Consider the following 20,621-nt stretch of genomic DNA (forward strand, 5'->3'; position numbering starts at 1 on the left):
CTGCAGAGGAATAAGATTTCCTAGAGAGCGATATTTCAGAGCTGCTGAATGAGTTGTTGAGTATTGGTATTTTTTTGATATTTGGGGATGACCCAAATGAAATTACTGGAAGAGAGAAAAAAGAAGAGGCTCCTGTGATTAATGGATTACAACACAAGGTAGAGATCTTAGCACCAAAAAGCTTGTATGCTTTTACAGAAAAAAAGGGGATTTTGATTAAAATCCCAAAAGTTCTTGACATGAAAAACTTTCAACAAAAGGATCGCATTTTTCTGTGAAAAAGAAAATGACTATAAAAATTCACTGGTTGGTTGGTTTGTTTTCATCAGCATTTCTCCCAGTTTGTCTCACGTTACCACTAGAGTCTGCCTCTGCTGTACTGCTCTTTTTGGGAGCGCAGATAAACTCTTCTCTCCTTGGTGTCCTCAAAAGTGTATTTGCTACTTTTTCCTGAGTCTTTTTCCTTTTCTTTTACGAGTGATCTTTATCCTAATGAAAAAGAGGAGGTTATCAGTACTGCAGTGTGAAATCACTTTACCTAGGCAAAAGTATAGGTGACGGCAGCGTGAGTTTTTTTCCATCCCAGGACTCTTGTTTCTTCTTCTTCGCTGAGTCAATCCACGTCTGCACTGCTCTGTCAAGACTCGGCCTGATGCATCCATTTACTCCACATAAGCCTCCCAATAGTGATCAGACAGGAGCAGCATCTGGTGCTTACCTCCATAGGAGGTATGTAAGCTGAGAATTCAAAGGTGGAAGACTGTATATTGCTAAAACTCTCATCTGGCTTGTTCTGCAGGGAATACTTTTTCATTCCTCATGTATTCAACCTGGAAAATTTAGAGTTCCAGGAGGTCACTGAGGCAGATAATCTAGACAGGGTATTTAAGGCATGCATGATTTTATAAGTATCAAAAAATTGTGTTGTGGAAGATAATATTTTTTTCTGTCCTCATAGATACAAAACACGTAATGCTATGAGCAGGTCTGGGGGGAAAACTGTAACTGCTAAATTAAAAAAAATAGGAAGATGGACTTACTGGCTTTCTCCTAAGTTTCCTGTGTTCTCTCTCTCATAATACAAGAAGACACTCCAGACACCACATTTCTGGGGATTACCTTTCTTGGGGTTGAAGCCTTTGGCCTCATTCTTTTCCTCACAGTTTGAGTGTTCATAAGCCTCTGGAAAGACACTGTCTGTCATGTCTTGTTGCTTGAATATTGTAATCGAGCCTGTGAATAATCTCAAACTGCCTTGACATGTTCATAATAGCTTTTGTTCTACTTCTGTACCCATCCATTTCCATTCCTTGAAGTCCCCCAGCACAGTGTGTTCCAGCTTGGACGTGGTATGTGATGGTTTGACCAGAGACGCTATGGAAAAATCAGACCTATACCTTTAATTTTTGTGGATGGTGGTGATGGTTTGGAAAGTGAAAATGATCCCTTGGTGGCAAACGATATTGTTAGACCTTTTTCTCCCTGGTTTGCTGTTTTTTTCACCCTTTGGCGAAAGTTTTTGAGAAGTGGTCAGCTGAACCGGTGGTACCCTGCAGAGTGACGTGTTCATGTAGGGCTTTTTCAGCTGTGCTGTGTGCAGTGAAGGCTGCGTTAACACCAGATGCCAATCATACACCACCGGTGGATTTGCAAGATTATAGGACAGGAAAAAAGATGAAGGTTAAGCACAGGGCACAATAGAGATTACTTATGGTAATGAATTGTATAATTTTTCTAGACAGATCTGGATTAATGTTTATCCCAGGCAAGAGATTACTGTATGTCTGATTCTAGTTGTAAACAGACATTATTAAACAGAAGGTTTATGTTCATGAAATGCAACTATGGGTGTTAAAGCACTTGTGATTTATTATGTGCAAAGAGAAAAATTAACCTGTTCATCTGCTATAGTACGAGATGCGCTGTGGATTTTTGCATAATTTGGAAGGCATCTGCTCCTTTGGAATACAAATAACCAGTGAAATGAGAAGGATCCTCCTCTCATTTACAGTGATCCTATGCCCTACACTGCAGAGGAGCTGAAGTGGTGTAACCAGCAAAAGAATAGTCTTGTGTGCTTTTATAAACCAACAATATTTCTATGAGAGATAATGTTGACAAAGTCTATTTGCTTGTGAATCTTCAGGGTGTTTTCTTTACAATTAAAAAATCAATGTTAATGTTCAGAGACCTTAACAAATTACCTTATTTGGATTTCCCAAATAATTCCCTTTCACTAATTTAAAACATAATGTCCAGAGATGTTGAATTTAAAAAACATATTTTTTAATCTATTTTTCACGTAATTTGTGTTGCAGCTGATTTTTCTCCTGCTTTGTTGCATGACTGCTGCTTAGAATAAGTGAGACATAGGTACATCATCCAAATTTTTTAATACTGTCTTACCTCAGTAGCTAAATAATCACACCTGAGTCAGTGACTTCTGTGTTTTGGGTGAGCTGAAAAATCTCCCTTAAGGAAACTGTAAACAAACTCCAAAACTTTCCTTCTTTGTTCGAGTAGACATTTCAACTTTATTACTTGCTAACAAGGAAGTATTTTTTCTCTGTGAAAGCAAAGAAAAATTACAGTTATCAAAATCTGTTCGTTTTATTTACAGGCTGTATTTGTAGCCAGCTGATTTTTGCATAATGCCATTTGAAATTATCCATTTAACAATGATGGATGATACAACTGCGTTGCTTTCCCTCCACTTTGTAACTGATCCGTCTACTTATAGATTGCATTGGACATGTTGCCGATGCTTTATTTGTAAAATTCACTCACATATGTGAGAAATTTGTCCATTGAGTCTTACTGACTTCAGACAGGCTTCTCAGATAAGTAAAGATATTCTTGTATATAAGCAAAACCAGCCCAATCTCTAAAAAACATAGCAACGTGGTGCAAAAAGGCCCGGAAATATTACGAGGTGTGTTAAGTGAATTAGAATTTAAGCAGTTAAACCAGGACTGAATAAAACGTAATCTGGTAAGATGTTCTGAATGCTTCAATTAAAAAAGTTGCAGTCTTAAATTGCCATCAAAACACTTCATATTGCTTTTTTATATTTCTTAACTGTATTTTATATTTGATACAAAAATATATATATTATATCATGAGAAAAATGTAACATTTGTAATATTTTGCCTAATTATCACATTTTACAACAGCTGTGAAGTGTGAGTCCGGAGTTAAAAGTTTGTCAACAAATTAATTACCCAGTAAAAGTTTCTGCGGGCTTTGTTAATGGTTCAGTGTAGCATCTGAAGGCAACGGGAACTTCTGGAAGTACCCGGGATGAGGGTGAGAGTCCTGAAGGAAGCCGGGGTCAGCTGAACTGCGCTGCTTAAAAGTTTGTGCAGCGAAGCATTGTATTTTGGGAGGCACTAAAACATACACGGTGCTCTTTTCTTTGCTGGGTGTTGGCAGACATCTATAAGTCATGAAGATGACCTCCCTCTTCCAAAGAGAAGGAAAGCTAGAAATGAAGACACATTTCTGTTATCAGTCTGCTGTGGGTCGTAAGTTGAGCTGGTGTTATATTTTCGTCTAAAAGCTGCATAGCCTTGACACAGTGTTTAACAGTGTTAAGCTTATTGCTGCTGAGCTAAACATGTCTGAAGCGAACGATGACCCTCACGTCTTTGCGATAGCAAAATGTCTCCCTGATGTGATCCTGCAGACTTGGAGCATTAAGTTAATTTTCCCCTGGATTTCTGAGCTGCCTCTTTTTTACCCGGTGGAGAGCTTGTGAAGAATACAGCTTCTGACCGAATGACAGAACGTGGAGGGTGAAATTAGATGCATTCAATTAGAAGATGACAAAAAGCCTATCTAAATATTTGTCAGGATGCTACTTACGGGATGTGGTGTCCAGGCCGGGAAGTGAAAGGAGGCCGCTCTCGGGACTTAATAGTTTGGGGGGGGAAAATGGGTAAATCACCCAGATTCTTTATGGGCTTGGAGAGGATAATTGAGGGTATCGAGTGGGCCATTATGCTTCCAGGGCTGGTGATCCCTCTCATGTAATCTCAGATTAGTTCTTTTCTTGTATTCACTTAATACAGAATTAACCGCTACAAAGTTTTCTGCACTTCTTGAGTAAATAGCGTTGTTATTTGACCTCTAGAGGATGGATAATGCAGTGGTTTATGGGAGGTATTGTAAAAAGAGACGCTCCACCTTCTCCACAATAAAAAAAAACACCACAAAGCAAACAAACAAAACCTCAAAGCCACAAAACCCAAAGAAATGAAAAAGCCAGGGCAAATGTATCGGCTGTGAGATTGTCGGGTTTGGACCAGAAGGTTTACTGGTTTTCCAGAGGACAAAAGGACATTCTTGAAAACTAACATTCAGAATTAGTAGTCAGTTAAACAGAAAGAGATCAAGATATGCACTCGGTTTGGCCACATCTGTTTATCTGTAAATTAAATTTATAGCAACTTTTTAAAGTAAGAGATCAAATCCCTTGTAATTTCCTGCTCAGAAAGTTTTAATTACGAAAATAAAAATGTTAAATGCAGCATATCATGTTGACCTTTTTTTTTTTTCATTTCTGCTACAGCAGTTCAAGGGAGAATGTGACTATGATAGGGTTAATCCAGCTACATAAAAATCCATGCTGTGTATGATAGTAGTAAAGCTTGTGATCCCTTGATCTTTGATTAGATCCAAGCTAGTAAATATCTTGTGTTTAATCAGAATGAGTTGTTCTGCATGTAGTATAAGTCACCTTCACAGATGGGATGTAGCAGCAGAGTTGTTCGTGAATATTTGTTTTAATCCTTTCCAGAGCAAGCACGCTTTATGTTTCTTTGTTGTAAATCAGATTCAAGCAACTAAAGACCAGCAAGAAGGAAAGACATTTACTTGCAGTCAGGAATAGGACAGTGTGGGAACCTTTTTTCCTTTTTAAAGAAAAATGTAACTTATTAGATTTTTCAAAGGTATTTTATACTATTCCATAAACATAACTAAAACACCATGGCTGCTTTTTTAGACTGGGGTGCAAATATCATTATCTAGAATTTCATCTTAACCTGTTCATACACATTCATAGCTTAGGAGACTATAAATATACAGAGGCTAAGATTTATTATGGTAAATGTTCGGCCTCTATTATTATTCTATATTTTAAAGATATTTAGTTAGAATGGTAGCTGGTCTGTGTTCTGATAAACTGAAATTCTTAAAATGTTATCTGTAAGGCTAGTTGTTTTGTGTGGTACATCGGCGTCCTATTTACCTAAATCTGTCATAATTGCCTTCTGATACATCTTCCTCTGACACGCCAAATATTGAAAATGAGAAGATTCTTTGCTGGGAGATTTTCCACCGAATGTCATTTTTCTGTGTTCGTAACTTGACGGTAATAACTGGACGACCTGTAGTTAAATGCATCTCAATTTCTCTCACTTATTTTTCCTAATCACCACACAGAGCCTTCTGTGCTCAGAGGTGTGATTAGATTTAACCTGCCATCATATCTGAAGAACTTTCTGTACAACATATTATACATTGCAAGAATTATATATGTAGATGGTGAGTCTAAGTGTAATATATAAATAGATATAAAGACGAGTTGCTCTCATGCCAAAGTTAATTCCTGATTATTTTTTTTCTGTTTTTAACAGGAAGACTGGAGAGCCCCCGCTAATAAATGGCTGGATTCCTTACCTTGGGAAGGCTTTGATTTTTAGAAAAGATGCTTTCAAATTCTTACTGGATCAGCAAAAGAAACTTGGAGATATTTTCACTGTACATATTGCTGGTGAGAAATATTTTAGTATTTCTCTTGATTTTTTCCATCAGTGAAGTTAAATACTAATTCAAATGTTTAGTTTAGAATCTTCCTTAACCAAAAACATTTTTGTGTAGCATGGGCCAATAAAAATTACTTAAATTCACATGTATTGTATGCATAATGAGAATCCATAGGATATAATTATGAGCATGTGTATTTATATACAGCTATAGGTATATATGCATGTTGATAGAATTTGTAGGCATGTAATGTATGAACATAGATTTTGCCAGCACATTTAATTGTGTATTGTGGGGTTTTTTTCTAAAGAAGGGAGAACTAACATCATCTTGACACCGCACAGAAAAATATCAGATTAAATTTAGAAAACACTTAAGAAAAAAAGTGCAGAATATGTTCTCACACATTTTACAACTGGTTGACAGGAACACAAGGGAATGAATGACACATTGACTCAGTGATACAATCAGGACTGGAACACAGAAACTTCCCGTTGCCAGCCTCTTACTCTGATCATGCTTGCTGAAAATAACAATATAATAAAGTATGATATAACCTTGCTGCTTTCTGTATTTATAGCTGTATTACTACACTAGCTTGAATACAAACATTTGAGTGAGTTCATGTAGACGCTTAGCTGTAGAAGAAAAACATAGAATGAAACTAGAATCTTGAATGAAACTTAAATATATAAATGTACATATATATATATACATACACATATGCACTTTTTACTAAAATCAATTTAAAATTCAGTATTTTCGTCTGTTCAGAAAAAGGCAAACTCTTATTAGTGTAGGTGGATGTAATGGATCTTTTGCCCCTTTACATGCTGATATCCTTGTTCAAATGATCAAGTTTAGAGTTAAGTCTATCTTGTTTTTAGCTATTCCTGTATTTTTAGGGAGTTTCAAATAAAAACGTAGAGTGTAAAGTATAAAGTTTGTTTTGTAATTTCATGGCAGTAGCATTAGCTTTATATTTTCATATAAGAAATATTTTGCAATAAAAATATTTTTTTTCTTCAAAAGTCAATTAATTAAATTGCAAGCCGTATGTTTAATTAATAAAATTTTTCTTCTTCTTACCAAATCTGTTCTTTATTTCCTTTGGAAGAGCATTTTTACTGCTATTAAATGTGTGATTTTTTTATTCATTCAGGGTTTTTTCTTTGGAAACTGGTATGCTCAGATTTTTTTCCATCTTGAAAGTGAGTTTGACACATTACAAGACCAACTTTTGTTGAAATACAGTCTTTTTTATTGTTAATATACATTCACACTATATACAGTTGTGGCTTCTTACAAATACAGATTAATAATTATAATTCAGAGACTACCTTAGTACATTCATAAAACCAGATACAGTCATACTTCAGAATCCTTAATGTGTTTAATCAATTATTTGTTTCTCTTTCATCTCTTTGTTATTTTATGCAAGACTATGTTTAGAGATTTGTGTGTTTAAGCAATCTATGAGTGTAATTTAGTTTCACAAATTTCTATTTAATGCTAAACAAAATTCCATTTCAACTTATCTCCCTATGTTCAGGTATTTTGAGGAAGCCTTCCTTGATAGAGACTGAGGTAAATGGAGTGAGTTCTGGATATCATTTCAGCCTTATGCAGGGAAATCTTTGATTTTGTGAATTTGTCATATCAGAGATACCACTTTAAGTTCTCTTTTTTTGGTATAAAAATACTGACTGTCAAGACTTCACTAAGGAGAAATAGTTTGTCATCCACAAGTCAAGGAAGAAGCCGAAGCTAGTTAGTGCCTCCTATCATGTCCTGATCCGAAGACGTACAGGATTTCTGTATGTCTTACTGATTTGACAAAGATGATGCTTATATGTTCGGCAAACATAGTGTAGCCTGCTGTATATGGACTATCATTACTTTAACCCCCTGGTGGGTGTCTAAAGGTCCTGTCAAAAAATTCTATCAATATATATTGTTCTAATTATTGGTTCTCAAACTAGTTCATTTGGAAAATGTGGAACGATGCTTGGAGTTTCTGGCGTTGCCCCGTACCGGTAATGCGATTTCGCTGATTGTACTTTCCCATGTGATGAGCAAATGATTGTCATCCCTAAAAGTCGCAAGGGACATGGATGTCATCTTAATAAAGAAATTAAAAAGCACATCTTTCTATGAGAAACAATGTAAATTCCTGACCTGTCGCAGAAAATAGTTCTCTAATTGGTATTGTGTGGTGGTGCAGCAGAATCGTTTTCCCCAAACGTCACGGCGGCGAAGCACCACTGTACATCATTGTCAGCAGTTCAGCAGAATCACCCTAATAAGAGGACGATTACGTAAATGCGATAGTCTTCAAAAAAAAAAAGAGAAAAGAAAAGAATAAGGAGGGGAAAGAGAGAGACAGACAGAGAGTCTGTGGTGTTGAGATGATCATACTTCCCAAGCCAACCTCTCTGCTTGTTAAGGGTCAGCAGCATAGGCAGACGGCTAGGTAAGAACTTAAAGAGCTTGAAACAGTTTTGTCATTGTTTCTTGGGATTAAACTTTGTCTCCTTTTCCTGACAAGTTATTAGGAATGATACCGAACCTTACAACACTCTCTCTGAGACTAACTCAACTTTTAATAAAATAATCTTAGGGTTTTTTACTAAGCACAGTTGCCTTTTTGAATAATGCTGCTAAGTCATTCTTTTCTTTTAAATCATGATACACCTACAGTAACATATCACGTTTTTCTCTCCTAGGCAAAAGGTAATTTACATTAACTCCTTACCAAGCTGAAGCCTGCTGCAAGCATTACCAAAATAACATCCATCATTAGATGCCATCTGAAATGCTTGTCTTTCATCATTAGCATTAAAAAGCTCCAGAATGCATTATTAGAGTAATTTCTTAACTATCATACAAATACTGGCTTCTGTACTTGGATTTACCAAAGTTGACAATTTTCATATTTTCCACATCAATCTTCTATTTCTAGGAGACTATAAACTAAAAGGAGATAACCAGGCTATTTGCAGCATGGGTGTAATGCAGACTGAAGGATTGGACGGGGAAATATGAATTCTCTGTATCCATATTAAAAAAAAAATCAGAGGGCTTTTTACAGAAACAAGCATACATCTCTTATTTTGACTTGTTTCTACGGTACTAAATAAAATAGCTCAGTGACTTAAACTATTGAGATTTGGAGTGTGACATTTTTGTATGGACGTGTCTACTTAGTATTTTGTGTTGAAGGATTTTTTTACAGTCTAACAAGGAAAGGCTTGGTCCCCAGCAGTTTCTATATAAATACCTTCAATATTTAAGGCTTCCTGATTTGTGGAGCGTGTGATATGCCTCCACTTTTGGCTGATCTGGCATTTACCGTTACCGGTACTCTGATGGAAACTCATGAGCATCAAGATTTTGGTTTGGTTTCAGAAAAGGCTACTTTTAAGAGGTGGTTCTTGGCATTAGCTGCAATGGAAAGGCATGGGAGGAGAAGGGGGAAGCTGCATTTTAAAATACTGAATAATACTGGTAATTTTAGGAAAGATTTGCCTTTGTTGGTGTCTGACACCACCAGGGACAATCAGTGGGAAGAGAGACCTCATGAGGGACAATGACAGGATTTAAAAAGCAAAATTAAGAACCGTATTGACACTTACAAAATTTAAAATCATAACTTGAGGTGAGAAAGTTTGTTCCAGTTCGGATGTTTGCTGCTCAGGGTAGAGGAGGTGTTGGGGCATGGCTCTGTAATTAGCAATCTGTTCCTGTATGGAAGAGACTGGGGTAACCGGTGTAGCCGCGCAGTGCATCTGTGTGTGAGTACGACTGTAATTGCTAAAGGCTCCCATACCCACTTTCACAACAACAACTTACTAACTGCAGTTAATTAGCTCTAGATTTTAGTCTTTTTCTAATTAAAAGATCTAAAATTAGATTCTCATTGAGGTACATAAACAAGCTGCCTTTGTTATAGAGGGGTTCTGCTTTTCTGACTATACAGACCTTTACTAAATGCGGTAATAAAAGTATTTTGCTTTATGTGTTTATATATATTGTTGATGTGCACCGATGTGGTCTGGAGCCTGAATTGATTCTACAAAACGAATTATATTTTGGTGCATACTTACTTTTTGCTACCAGGAACCTGATGAGAATAATAAAAATCAGGATCTGTGATATTCTGTTTCTCAGAGATTTTTTTTTCAAGGTATGTGCTAGTGTTGAGTGAGTTTTGATTTAAAATTATTGCTAAAATAGTTTGTTTGTCTGAAAACTCATTTGCTAAAAATCATTTTCTTACTTAAAAAATGATAAGAATTGATGTGCGTTTGCTAAGTGTCTGATTAAAGATCACAAAGAAACTCATATTTTGCATCAGAAATAAGCAGATGGTGGACAGATGGTTTAAATTAATATTAATTAAAAATCTTAACTTAAATTGTTTACCCTGTAAACGCAAAGTTAGGAAGCCAGCTTTCATCTTTAGGGTTAATAACACTCCAGATCTATTTATTAAAAATTGCTCCAATGGGCATTCTTTCCAAGCTTTGATTGCAAAGATGGTAGCCTCAATAAAGAGTATGACAGTGGGCAAAAGCTAGAAAGAGAGAGCAATTCTAGGACTCTTAACAAAGATCCTGCAGAGGTCGAGACTAAAATTCCTGTCAGCCTCTCTGGGCTGGGAAGGAAGAAATGGTCAGAAAAGAGGACTGGGAATTCAGGATCTCTTTTTCGTGCCGGTTTCTTCATATATTTATTCTTTTAAAATTAATTTACATCTATGATTTGTTATGTTACAGTAAAGCAAACTCTAAGAGTACCTTAAAAAGCTTCACACGCTGTTGACAAAAAAAAGGGAGTCAAATTCTGTCCGGATTTATCCCTTGTGTGTCCTTACTGGTTCTCTGGGATTGCAGTGGATGTAATCGGGGGGAAATTATGGCAACTGGTAATTGCAGAGGAAGTCCAGAGTGCACCCAGATTTACCATAGAGCACTGTGTGTATATACAAGTCAGAATACGGAATAAGTATGATAATTCAAATATCACTATATGGTAACCATGGATACTTGTTGACATTTTTAGTGGTAATGACTACTTTATCTCAGGACATCTGTCACGGAGCCAAATTTGGTCCTCAGTTAAGCATGTAGTGTTTGTTCCCATTAAAATCAAAGGAGATTTGTCCCTTTAGTGAGACAGAATTAGACTGTAAGTGCTGGAAGCTTTGCTGTTTTCCTGAGTTTATAACTGGGATATTTCACAGAGGATGTGTACATTTTAATGGGTACCCTTTTTCCCTAATGCACCTCTCCATTCAAGTTAAGAATCAAGAACTCTAAATTTAGATTTAACGTGGAATCATCTATAAAGAGTTAAGATTTAATTGAGCTTTGGGTGCGTTAGCATTTTGATTCATGCTAGTTCACCAAAATGCTCTTCTTTAGTAGTTGACTTAAAGTTTAGGGAGAAATTGCAGGATTTTTCTGGCATGGGCAACTTGAAAAAGCATCAAACATTGCAATCCTGTTCCTCTGTACAGACAGCTGAAGGTACGGCTGTGTCACCTCACTGAGTACCTCGGGAAGGGTGGGAAGTTGTCGGTGCACTCTGGCACAATGGGTGATAGCACTAGGACAGTGTCTACCCCAAAATGGCACCCATGTTAAAAATGGTATCTTACTCCATTGTAACCTATGGCTTCAAAATCAAATCTTGAGGTAGTCATTTTATGGATTCTAAGCCCATTCTTAACAAAAAGTTAGCAAACCTTCAGGAAAAAAACAGATGTGAAGAGGGGCTTTAAATGTTGGGGGGTTGCAGTGTGCAGTTAAAGCCATAACCAGCAGATTTTGAGTTTGTGTGTCACCTGCTTGAAGAAAAGCTGCCTAGGTGGCATGTTTTCCACTCCAGCCCCCCGCCCCCCTTTCATTTTCCTCCATGCAGGTGAAATAAGTGTGTTTCTCCCTTTCTGCTGGTAAAAACCTAAAATTTTCAAATGCTGCTATGACTCCACATTGTATTTTCATGAATTATACCAGGTAGTAAATGATTTATGTCAGAGTGCCACAACTGCAGAGATCACACCCTGCTGTTGGCAAAACCAGTAGATCAGTCTACATGGAAATGGCTTCACGCTGATTTTAGAAGAGCCATAAAAGTGTACACAGGTGGAATCTGCATCACAAAGAGAATCTAAATAAAACTTGTTACAGCTTCCTTTTTTCTTTTTCTTTTTTTTTTTTTTTGCTTTGCAGATTTCTTCACAGATCTTTGCTGTGGGGATTTTCTGCGTGCTATTTTTCCAGGCATTGGCTTATTTTCAGTTATTACTTCTGAAAGTGTCACCAGATTATAAAAGTGCACGTCTCTATTTTTTTCTTTTCTTCTATTCAGGTAGATATATTACCTTTATCATGGACCCATTTCAATATGTCTATGTCATCCGAAATAGCAAGCAACTTGAATTTCATGAATTCGCTGATAAAATGGCTTCCAAAACTTTTGACTACCCAGCCTTGTCGAAAGGAAAATTCCCTGATCTCAAGGAAAACCTGCACAGAATCTACCAGTATCTACAAGGCAAGCCTTTGGATATCATTTCTGACCACATGATGAAAAATCTCCAGGATATATTTGAATGGAAATGCTCACAAGCAACAGATTGGGAAACAGAAAAAATGTACAAATTCTGCTGCTCTGTAATGTTTGAAGCCAGTTTTGTAACACTATATGGAAGAGTTCCTGCTGCAGATGGCCACAAAGTTATTAGTGAAATCAGAGACAAATTTATCAAGTTTGATGCCAGCTTTCCCTATTTAGCTGCAAACATACCAATTGAGTTGCTAGGAGCTACCAAGAAGGTTCGGAAGGAGCTTATACATCATTTTTTACTTCAGAACATGACAAAATGGCTGGGAGGGTCAAAAGTGGTCCAAGCCAGACAAGATATATTTGAGAAATATGATCTGCTTGGAGATTATGACAAAGCAGGTAAGAAACTTATGAATGATTGCTTGTCTAGAATAAAATAATTTACTATAGACCTTTGAAATAAAAAGGCAAAATGGCGACCTTGAAATTTTTTTATGTTCTTTCTAATTGGCTAATGATAAAATGTTTTACTCTGAAACAACCCTCTATGATAATTGATTTTTTTTTTGTGCTGAGGTGGTAAAACAAGATACTTAATGGTGATAATGAGAAAGATTATAACTGAGCTGCATTTCCTCCCCTTATTCCCCCCACCCCCCCGACATTACATTTCAAACTATTCTCATTAAGCAGAAAATTAGACTTCAGAAGCCTATTGGTCCTCATTAGCATTCACTGATCCTTGGCTGGGTCTGTGTCCTAACATCTTTTAATTAGCACACTGCAAATCTAATCAGTGTAATAAACGCTATTAATCTTCCTTTTCACTTATTTTCTCCCAGCACATCATTTTGCCTTCCTGTGGGCCTCTGTGGGAAACACGATTCCAGCTACATTCTGGGCCATGTATTATCTTCTGCGGCACCCAGAAGCTCTTGCAGCAGTGCGTGACGAGATTGACCGTTTGCTGCAGTCAACAGGTCAAAAGAGAGGGCCCACGTATAACATCCACCTCACCAGAGAACAATTGGACAACCTGGTCTACCTAGGTAATTTATTTTTATCTGTTAGGAAGAAAAGAGGGGCTCTCCCGGCAAACTCGGTTTATCACTCATTTCTGTTTACTGAGAAGGTGGAGGACACAGCTGCCTAATTGACATAATAACACCCATTTACATCAATTATAAATTATGTAGTTTATAGCTGTAGATACTCTCATTGCATGTAAACATTAAAGCCTAGGTAATTAACTATGCAAGGTATGCAAAAGGCTAAATCGAAGCTTTGCAATTATTTGAAAAAAAGTTGATGCCTATTAAGTTGTTTGATTCTGAGCATCTGCCGAAGTGTTAATGCATTTCAAATACTTCTGTATGGTACTGCCAAGAAAGACCCTTTTCTGAAATTAAAGTGGGATAATGTATTTAAACTGCAAATGTAGTTTTTTCACAAGCAGTTTCTTTCTTTCTCTCTTTGACAAAACAAAAAGACTTCTAAAGCGGGCTTCAGTGGAGCAATGCCTCTGAACAAAATATAAGAAGGTAAAGCTTTACAGAGTAGAAATGGCATTTCCAGTATTGAAAAAAGTACCTTGATTCAAAATAAGGGAGCTTTAAGTGAGACACAGATCTTCCAATTCTGGATCAGTGGTTCAGAGGGAGACCCTTGCCAGTTGGCGTTAGAAGCTGGTTAGATCCAGGAGCTGGATAGGCCTTCAGAGCATCAGGTGATGGTTTCACTTCATTTGCTAGTGCACAGGCCCTGGCAAGATAAATGCTAAAGTTAGCCCAGGGGAGGCGTAGAGGGTAGGAACCTAACCTTTAAGCATCTGAATGTCCCCATAGGTAGCGTTAGTAGGGTAGACAACAGCTGAATAAAAGCATAAAGGTTCAATATTCCTCTCTTTTTTAATATTGAAACCAGTCCCGTGTTAAAACTGAGCTCATGTCTCTATGTTTTGGTAGCTCATGGCCTGAACTGATGTTCCACTCTTAAAAGAAGCTGTGTCAAGACAGGGTGGTGGATCCTAGACTTGGTTTGGATATAATAGCTGCCATTCTCCAGGACCATCCAATGTGGCATGTATCAAGAACCTGTGTTCAAACTTGAATTGTTTCTCATAGTACAAATATAAAATCGAGACTGATCCGGTTGCTTTTTGTTAGAGCACTAATGTTTATCTTCTATAGGGTGAGTCTAGTAAGTTGGTTTCATCTGGAATCACGGCTGTTTTGGTGCAGATTTATCTCAAACTGATGGAGGATGCTTTTGAAGTAGGGGAGATATCTGACGACAAGGACACTTCTGAAGAATAACAAGACATTCTAAGCATTTAATGTACTTTTAAGGAACACAAGTAAAATTGCTTCACATCAGTTAGCATCCACCAAAAAATAATAGAAAAGGAAAGTTACCGAGTATCAAGAAGATCAAGAGATAATTTATTTTGTATTTGGAGACTGAGATGGTAATGGCAAGGAAAAAAAAAAGAAAAAAAAGAGAAAAAGCACCCCGGAAGTGTAGGAATAAGGAAAATAAAAGCATGTACTTCACTAAAACCATCTGGTGCAAAATGGTATGAACAGTTTAAAACATTAACTGTGTCATTCCTCTGCTGCTCCTTGAAATCTTTAAGTACCTTGGTAACATTTGATTTATGTGTTGAGAGGAAAGTGCCACATCCTACTTTGTAGTATTCTTGTAACACTTTTGTTAAATTTTATAATGGCGTTAAACGTAATGTGGTATGAACAGAAGCTAGATTTCAATTCTTCTGGCACTTAAGTCATAAAGGGCTGGATACTGTCCCATAAAATAATAATATAGAAAAAAAATCTGTACCATAAGAGAATTAAAGTCATGCTTCAGTGGAAAGGGAAGAGGGATGTTTTGTTAATAAATGTGTAGGAGGGACAAAGGTCCCAATTTGCATTGCTTGCGCACCAAAAATCCCCACGTCGCAGGAAGGCTGTGGGCCAGCACTGCCTTTGCCCTTGCAGCTCGCTGACCCCAGCCTCTGAGACTGAGCTTTTCCTCTTCCCTCTCACTCCCTGTGCCAACCCAGAGCACAGAAAACCAGGATTTGTGTCCCTGCTCTCGAGTAAGGCAGACCAGGTGGGATTCTTGTATGTTCATCACCTTGTCATCTCATTCTCCTGTTTTAAGCGCTCTGATTCTCCGTCCTCTTTTTGGCCTACTGTAACAAGAGCCTTTTTTTGGATTCCTCATGCTATGGAGAACAAGCAAGAATTGCTAAAAAGCCTTTCTCAGGAAGCAACGTTGTTATTATGGTCAGATTCTTTGGGTCTAGGGAACAACATGGCCTGATTTACTTCTAAATTCGAAGCACAGGTATGTGATTTTTTTATTTAAAAAAAAAAAAAGCTTTCAACTGACAGCAAAACTAGCAAATTTTGGCTCTGATTATTTTGTTCTGATGGCATTTCTGGGGCAGCACACTTTGTTTTGTCTACGTAAGACTTTTCCCCGAAACCCAAACGCACCTATTTGTGTGCACAGAGTAACATACATTATTAGTTGTTATGGCTCACAACGGAGCTCTAATATGGTAAACGACACATGAGAATGGTCTGTCGGGTTTTATGGTTATAACGGAAATGCGAAGGGTAAAGCAGAGATGTACTTAGTGCATGTTTAATGCTAGGCGTGTTTAGTCAGTTCGTTTGTTTAATATTAGTCCATTCATTCATATGGTGAAGTATTCTTGCCCCAGGTCATTGCTGAATCCCAGATATTTCCTATGAAAAGAGCACAGCTTGAAAAATTGTTTCAAACACAGGAAAGGGTAGGAACCCAAAAACAGCAAATATGGAGTGCGTAGTCGTAACACAAATGCTAAGCATTAAAATCGTTGGTTGGACTGAGAGAAATGAATATATTTTCCTGGAATGGGCTGGGCAGTACCATTTAGTTCTTAGTAAGATGCAAATGTACTTGTATCAGATCATCGTTTGTGTTGGCACACCGTGATGCCTGTGGGTATATGACCCCCCCAAATATTTGCATACTCAATAGCTATTTTCCTACAATACACTCTAATAATTATAGTACCCTATTACCTGATATGTGTTAGTGTAAAATTAACAATCCATTATGCACAATAAGTTTTATAAAACATTTACAGATAGAGATCATGTTTAATTAAAATTAACTTGCCTACGAAAGCCAAATGCACTTATGATTCGCAATGACCTTTTATTACCTGCAGTCCCTTGTTTTGGCTGGATGATTGACAGCTTGCTGTTTGGCTACCATGTTGTATTTCAGCTGACAAGACTTTTCATTTTAACTCAATTTGCCTGCCTATCACAAGCTGGTGGCAGGCCAGGCTCAAGTCACCCAGCTTTGCCTCAGCAGCTTGCTCTATTTCTCATTAGTACGCATTTATTCAGTGGAAATTGGAAGACAAATGCTTGAAGGCATGTGAACTAAGTATAGCAAATTAGGGTTTAAAGACTGAATATTTATAAGTATATTGAAACAGTTTTTTAAAAAAATCTAGAATGAATTGGAAGCTGAGTGCTAGCTTTAGTATAAGAGAAACGAAGAGAGAAGTGGGAGGATTCTAAGAATAACAATACTATGAGAGAGATATCTCTCTTTTCCCCCCCTCTCTCTCTCTAGAAAATATGTAAAATCTCTCTGACAACACCTTATCAAACAACAGCCTGGCTTCTTTATGTAGCGCTCGCACAGTGAAGTTTAGCATCTCATGTGTGTAAGAAGGGGGGAAAAAAATGAGGGTCATGTTCATTTGCTGCTTGGTTATCCCTTGGTATGCTTTAAATTGCCTTGTTTGTTCGGCACAAGCACAGAAACAGATGTTGCTCTACCGTGCTGGATAATTTACTGTACCTCACGGTGCAGAATGGAAGGCCTCCCAAGCTACCCAGCTGGTCTGTCAGCAGCGATGGCTGGTGTCTGCTGAACTATGACAACTGCAAGTAAAGGCTGCAGTTTTATTGTGCAGTTGTCATTCCTCTCAATGTATAGCTCTGGCATTTGTGGAAAGCTGACTGTCTATTTTTTTAATGTGAGCCTGCAAAGCCATATAAGCTCCATTCTCCTTTGTTGATCATAATGTGACTCATTACTTTTGTCATCTAATGATTATCGGCATGATCGCTCAGAGCAAGAGCCAAGCTCGCCTTCCACACATAACTGGTACTGGAAGGTAAAACAGATTTGTCATTTACGATCTGACCGCTAAGCCACACTTTGTGCTCCATTATTGTGATTAACTTCTGCATAAGATATGCTGCCCAATTGTCATTTGGGATCCGGCAGCGGGCAGGGACTGCCGTGCTTTCTGGGAGGATGTCCGCCGATAGGATGTGACTGCATCGCTTGGGCGGTTAAATGTAAACCTGCTGTTTCGCAGCAGCACTTTAATAATTATTTTTCTTTTGGTTTTTTCCCCTCCTTCCCCCTTCCTCATTTGATTTCTGGTGTCGCTACGTATGTTGCCACCGTTTCCAAATGGTGGACTGGTGTGGAGTTACCAGCTTCATTTTCCGCAGGTTGAAGACAGTCTGGGAGCGGAAGCTGGACCCTTTCTTTGTACCGCGTAAAGTTTTGTTGCCAGAGCGCTGCCAGTTGAAATCTATCGTGTCAGGTGCCTTGTGGCTATCTGCAGTAGAGGCCATCTTCTGGAACCAGGGTTCTTTTCTGGCTTCGTCACCAACAAGCCGATTTGACTCTGCCTGATTATAGTAACGAAGGCAGTCCAAAAGAATATGCACAGACTCACTGTACGTCACATTGAATCACGGCGCTGGCCACACAAAGCTGACCGCAGCCTCATTTCTTTAGACAAATGCATGCTTAAGGAAAAACCTCCTGCAAGAAAGCATCCAGGGCCACTTTATTTGCTATGCATGCTGCACCAGATTTAATTTTTAGTGAAAGAACATTTGCTATTATTTTTTTTCAGAGGCATCTACACTGGGTAGCTACTCTCTCTAATAAACTAACCTTTTGGGTGCAGCAGTTACAGTGCCTTGGTGAACACTTAGAGAGGGCTTGTTTGATATCACAGAACATAAATGCAGACACAAATGGATTATTATGTGCAAATGAAACCCTATTTTAGGCTATTTTTCACACTGATGATTAGAAGGAATCAAGTCACATATAACAGCGCCCATACACGCTGGTGGAAAAATAGTCAGTTTTGATTACAAAGTGAGAGATGCAGCCTCAGACAGGAGCTACATGCTGATATACATGCTATCAGAATGATTTATGCAAATTATGCATATTATTCCCAAAGGAATTCCTCCTCAAACTGCCAGGATAAATTGCCGGAAATTAGCCATAAAATCTGTCGTGCTAGGAGCAAAAGGTGAAGGCCACTGGGAAAGCAAGGACATTCAGCTTCTGGAGCCTTCCAGGATGTGATGGTAGAGACAGAAATCTTGCTTTCCCTAAGCCTGAAATGTCTATGTTTTGTTTTCTCTTGGCCAATTAAAAGTGTCTTCCTCTCTTAAAATTATCAGGCAAATAATGAATTGCTTTCATTCACTTTGACCATAACAGACACTATCATTTGGCAGCATAGCACATTGAAAAGAAAATAAATAGATTTTAAAATCCTCAGAATGACTATGGAATTAACAAGTGAAATTATTGTTTCTAACATATAGTACTGCCACTACATCCAACAGCTTTTGAAAGGCAAGCGAAATAGCTCTGTGGATGCTTTCGCTGGTATTTTCTTGTAACCTCTGAAATATATGTAAATGCGTAAAGCGTTCATGTCTTTTGATTGTGTTGTTTCCAACGTGATGCCTGAATAATGACTTTCCACCCAAAACTTGGTGCTGCCTACAGCCGACAGGATTTCTCAGCACCATCAGTGAGAATCACATCGAGAGGTTCAGTGTCATGGCTCCCCGCCCCAGCCCTGCGGGGTTGTTTATTGCCTCCTCCTGGTCTCCGCTTTATGTTTGGTTTGTGGGGTTTTTTTCCTTTTTTTTCCTTTAGCCTGCCCTACTAAACCTGTCGAGATTCAGCAGCTGTAGCCATGTATAACTTCCAATCATCTCCCATATTTCTGACGCTTCCCCCCCCCGCTTTTGTTTAATCGCAGAGAGTGCCTTAAACGAGAGTTTACGAATGTGCTCGTCCTCCATGAACATTCGCATCAGCCAGGAGGATTTTGTTCTCAAGCTTGAAGGGAATCAAGAAGTGAGTTTGAGGAAAGGAGACTGGATAGCCCTTTACCCGCAGATTTTGCACATGGACCCTGAGGTCTATGAAGATCCTAAGGTAAACATTCATCTGGTGCTACTCTTCCTACTCCAGGCACATCGCAGCAGCCAAGCCTTTTGTGATCTGTGGGGTTTTTTTTTACTGCTGTTCCTTCTTGTGGAACAAATCTTCCTACTTTCAGATGTATTTTCTAGGGCCCTATAGGTCAAAGGATTCATGGCCTGAAGAGAGAAATATGGTGATGAGACTGACTGCGACTGCTTTCAAAGGAATTGACAATTGCACATTGACTACCATAAACTTTAGGCTAAATGTGGGTTTTGTTTGGCAGTGGATCATTTGATACCCAAGGAGGGCTGAATAATAGAAGGTGGTTTAAATAGCAAATAATGTGGACCATTTAGCTAAGTGCCCCCAAAGCATCATTGACTCTCTGAAGCCCTATAATAGCAGTGTCTTACTTGAGCCTTATGCTTTTTCACCTCCCTTCATAGGGATTCACCCCTTCTTGATCAATTAGGAGAGTGTTGTGAACTTGAGACTGTAAAGCTGTTGCTCTGCAGCAAAGCTCGGAGGGTAATTGTGTCATCTCCTTGTATTTTTCTCTGACGCTTGAGTTAATGAATATCAAAGACTCGAAATTAATCCACCCTGCCTCAGCCTTAATACGGCTTCAGAAGTTCACCACCTGCATGCAAATTGAATAGTCCTCATCTCGACTAGGTTGCTCCCCCGGATTGCTGTCCCCAGCCCAGGGTGCCATGGGGAAGAGCGAGGGTGCACTCTGAGGCTATTAAATGTCTCCTCTGCTTGAGAGGCAAGAGCTCGCACCTGATCCATTTCTCATCGCTATTTTCCTAAGCAAATGGCTGTCTCCCAGCCATGCTGATTTCCATCCTTGGCATTTGAGCCAAAGAAGGGAACTGGATATTTTTACATGTTTATAGAAAACCCATGTTAGAGGCATTGCTCCCTGAGGCTCTCCCTTTTGGGAATTTAAGGATATGAGGTTGCAGAGGAAAGATGAGATTCAAGTGCCTTGTTGG

At 38.3% G+C, this 20,621-nt stretch overlaps 1 protein-coding gene across 2 annotated transcripts in view; it reads left to right on the forward strand.

The window, feature by feature from the left end:
* CYP7B1 (cytochrome P450 family 7 subfamily B member 1) overlaps positions 1 to 20,621 on the forward strand; it is a 130,187-nt gene that overhangs the window by 99,140 nt on the left and 10,426 nt on the right. Inside the window, exons 2-5 of one of the 2 annotated variants that reach the window (XM_072852419.1) lie at positions 5,640 to 5,776; positions 12,145 to 12,741; positions 13,185 to 13,391; positions 19,454 to 19,632. In XM_072852419.1, the coding sequence (XP_072708520.1) occupies positions 5,640 to 5,776; positions 12,145 to 12,741; positions 13,185 to 13,391; positions 19,454 to 19,632 (1,120 nt within the window). The remainder of the gene's footprint in view (positions 1 to 5,639; positions 5,777 to 12,144; positions 12,742 to 13,184; positions 13,392 to 19,453; positions 19,633 to 20,621) is intronic. The other variant, XM_072852420.1, reaches the window with a different exon arrangement.

Source organism: Ciconia boyciana, chromosome 2 (genome assembly GCF_034638445.1).
Source record: "Ciconia boyciana chromosome 2, ASM3463844v1, whole genome shotgun sequence".
Lineage (NCBI taxonomy): Eukaryota > Metazoa > Chordata > Aves > Ciconiiformes > Ciconiidae > Ciconia > Ciconia boyciana.